Source organism: Cystoisospora suis (assembly GCF_002600585.1).
Source record: "Cystoisospora suis strain Wien I chromosome Unknown contig_8171, whole genome shotgun sequence".
Taxonomy (NCBI): Eukaryota; Apicomplexa; class Conoidasida; order Eucoccidiorida; family Sarcocystidae; genus Cystoisospora; species Cystoisospora suis.
In genome coordinates, this window is record NW_027160954.1 from 1 (window position 1) to 3805 (window position 3805).

Genomic DNA, 3805 nt, shown 5'->3' on the forward strand with positions numbered 1-3805 from the left:
GATAGATAGATAGAAGATAGATAGATAGATAGATAGATAGATAGATAGATTAAAGATAGATAGATAGATAGATTAAAGATAGATAGATAGATAGAAGAAAGATAGATAGATAGGTCAAGCTTCTCTTATCTCTTGTTAGACTGAAACGAATGAGGGTTTACTTCTTTTTCTTGTTCCCCCACGACACTTCCATCTTCTTGCTTTCTGTCTTTCCCTTGGTCCCCTTCTTCTTCTTTTTGATCTTTTTCCCTAACTTACATGTTGAAAGACTCTTCGCATGCCTCTGCCGCCTCCTCCATAGGCAGCTTTTAGCATGACGGGAAATCCTATATCTCGACAGACTTCTTCAGCTTCTTCATATGTATTTACAGGAGAGTTTGTGCCAGGGACCGATTGAACCTTCGCCATATCAGCGGCTTTCCGAGCCTCTACTTTATCTCCCATGCGTTGAATTACCTCGGGCGGAGGCCCCACGAGCATAATGCCTGCTCTCTCTACGGCTGCAGCGAACTCTGAATTCTCTGAAAGAAAGCCATAGCCTGGGGAGAGACAAAAAACAGAGAGAAGGAAAGGAAGAAGAAGAAGAAAAGAAGATGGAGCGAGAAAGAAAGATGAGGTGAATTTGGAAGTGAAGGAGAGAGGGAACTCAACGGAGTGGCTTTTTATGGGCAGAAGAGATTCCATCTTGGTAGGAAGGTGGATGCATGAAAGAAATTGAGAAAGACAGACTGTAGGTAAGTAAGAAGACGCGAATTAGATATCCTCTCTACAGACAGAAAGAACTCTATAGATCGATGTACCTATGTTGAGTCACCTCCGATACACCCTTCCTATGCAGAGCTATCTCTCTATTCCCCCTATGGCTTATGTATATGATAAGAAGCTCTCAAAGGAAAATGTCCTTTTCTTCCTTCTTCATTCATCTCCCACTAGGGAAGTCTAGCAGGGAATGCACAACCTCCATAGTTCTGAGCAGGCAAGTCACGAGAAGAAAGAAAAAGACGCCTTCCTTCAAGTCGCCAGAGACTGTTTTCTTCAGTCATTCATTAGCAAAGACGATAACCGACTGCTTGGAAGAAGAAGTGGAAAGCAAACATGGAACCCTCTGCTCTCCTTCTCCCCCTTCAAAGGTAAGCAGGTACAGGGGGTATGCATCCTCTTTCCAACGAATGACTGGCAGTAGCTGGGGGGTGTGTATACAAGGTGAAAGTTAAAGTGAGAAGCTCCTGAAACCTTGTGTCCGAGCTTCTGTTGATTTCGCTTCCTCGGTCACACAGAATGATGTGTGAAGTGTACAGACACCGGGTGGGTAGCTGGCTCTACATACTTTTCTAGATTCCACTCTACTTTTGCTAGTGTTCTCAAGCCAACAGAGAGAGAAGTTCACACGCCTATTTTCTTAACACATCGAGGTTGGCTTAACATCGAAGCGGGAGAGGAAGACAACTGAGTGCAAGTGGACAGAAAATTCTCTTCTCTCAGAAAAGATATGGGGAAGCACAGTGTCACATTGAGAACCCTACCAGGGTGGATCGCATCGACATTGTGTCGTTGAGCGATCTCGATGATGTTCGGATAGTTAAGGTAAGCACCAACAGGTGATAAGCCCTTTCCCACCAAATAACACTCATCGAAAACTTGGCGATGAAGAGCCTGAGAGTCTTCTTGAGAATAGATCCCGACACTTGTTATCCCTAGTTCTTTGCATGCACGATGAACCCTTACAGCAATTTCTCCTCGGTTAGCTACGAGAAGTTTCTTAATGGGTCTAGTCTGTCTCTGCCAAGGATCGGTGCTTTTTGATGAGGATGAAGATGAAGATGTCGATGAATCCGGTGCGCTGGCTTCTCCACTTTCTGTACTCCATGCACGAGTCTGTTGAAGATTCGATAGAAGAGAAGAAATTTTTCCACCTTGGCGAGTCGCAGCATATTGTGAGACACTAGGTGCAGTGCCAAGGCTAATGACTGGTGTGCCATGAGATCTCTTGTGTGGAAGACTCAACAGCACACATCCTGTGTGAAGAAACCTCTTCCCTTCGATTTGCGGTGTAAGAAAAGAATAGACAGACGAGGCTGCTTCTGAGGAAGTACGGTTGAAAGATAAATCGCCTTGACTGGTAGGAGAACGAGGATGATGCGGAGTATTCTTTACTGAATAATTATATGGAGAGACTGAACTCGGATGAGAAGGGAGCTGTGTAGAGGGAATGAAAGAACGGAGTGCAGAATGCCTCCCTCGGTGCGATAGAAGAAGGGTGTTGGTCTGAAGAAGCCGGGAAGTCCTTTGAACTCCAAGGAGTCGTGAAGAAGGAGAGGAGAATGAAGATGACGATGATGGTGCTGAGAAGGCTGTAGAGTGGATTTTCGAAAGAGAGAAAGTCGTGCGCACAGATGAAAATTTCCTTAGGAAGAAGAACGCCTGAGTAGGACGGAGACGATAGGAGAAATAGGATTGTGACACCCTTCCTGGAATGGAAGGAGAGGAAGAGAACAAAGCCATGATTTGTGTACCGATAAAGTCTGACTGAAACTGGGGAAGTGTTGGGAAGTGAAATAGATGAGAGATGCTTGAACAACGGTTAGAAGAGAGTTATGAAATATACACAGCGGCTATTGCTTGCTGTTTTTTCTCTCGAGAATTCGCCCACATCATCCGTCGAGGAAGAGTGGAAAACAAAAAGCTTCGAAAAGAATGGAGACGGGACAAAGTGGCAGCAAGAAACAAGAAGGCGAAGACGGAAAACAGGGTCGATACGAAGATGCTTGACCCGTTTCCGTCAAGCCATAGGCAGGTAGCGGGACAGAGGCATCAGTAGTGATACACACCCAAGAAAAGAGGTAACTAATAGCGGTTTCAACCGCCCTAACGACAAAAAATAACGCAGAATTACATCGAAGAAGCAAAGGAGAGGAAATGCAAAAAAAGAAAGAAGCTCCAGGGGTGTATGATGGAACTTCAAGGACTGCAAGGCGGGCCATCGTGGGTGTGAAAGGCCAAGAAACTTGAGCCCATGCATGACGCGGGGGGATGACTCGGGAGGAGGGGAAAGCACGGCCTGTCCGTGACGGGCACGCACACAGTGCAATTTAAACTTTGCTAAGAAAATCCCTCGTACGTCCAGATACACACAAGTGATCACCAGGCTGACTATCCACCCATGTCAGGGAAGGGACTTACACCGTAGAAGCGCCCCAAGGTGTACATACACTCCATTCTGTAGTGAAGTGATGATGACAAGCTGGCTGACTTCAAGGCGATTGTTCCGATCCGTCCTGAGTCAGGTGCACTGAAATTTCGCTTTCACCGGTGACCCTGTAGAAAGCCAGGTATCCGACTGTTTAACAGCCTTGCCGAGTATCGTGAAAGATCCTGCAACTGCAGGCCAAACAGGTTTCCACTCCGAAAGAGTTGCCGTGGCAGATAGCCAGTGGGTGACTATCGTAGTCTCTCTGTCTATCACTAGGGACACATGGCACAAAACTGGGAAACACTGAGGTATCACCAGAGAGGTGGCGCCTGAGGCAGAGTACCCGACCGGGTGAATTCTGTTCAGAAGCAAGACACCCGTCTCCCCTCGCCCCACTCCGTTGATCTTGGCCCCAATGGCTGTGAGTCGAGCGTACAACCGTACTGTGTGTAAACACTTTGCACTGAGTTGTGCAGTACTGGTGGATCCTACGTATGTGCGCCTCGCTGTAAGCGCTACGCTCTTGAATGCTTGCTCCGACTGATCACGAGTCGTGTAGTCTACCTTCGGTTATACCGCGGTTGCAGGAATACATACAGTGTCCCGCAGTGCGCG

General features: G+C 46.9%; 1 protein-coding gene across 1 annotated transcript; it reads right to left on the bottom strand.

Moving 5' to 3' along the window:
• Positions 1 to 258: 258 nt before the first annotated feature.
• On the bottom strand, positions 259 to 2942 carry CSUI_010742 (pyruvate carboxylase; the record flags this gene model as incomplete). Its single annotated transcript, XM_068070844.1, has 2 exons — positions 1524 to 2942; positions 259 to 539 (listed from the first exon to the last, which is right to left on the bottom strand). Coding segments are annotated over exons 1-2 (1260 nt in total), but the record flags the coding sequence as incomplete, so codon positions are not given.
• Positions 2943 to 3805: the final 863 nt, after the last annotated feature.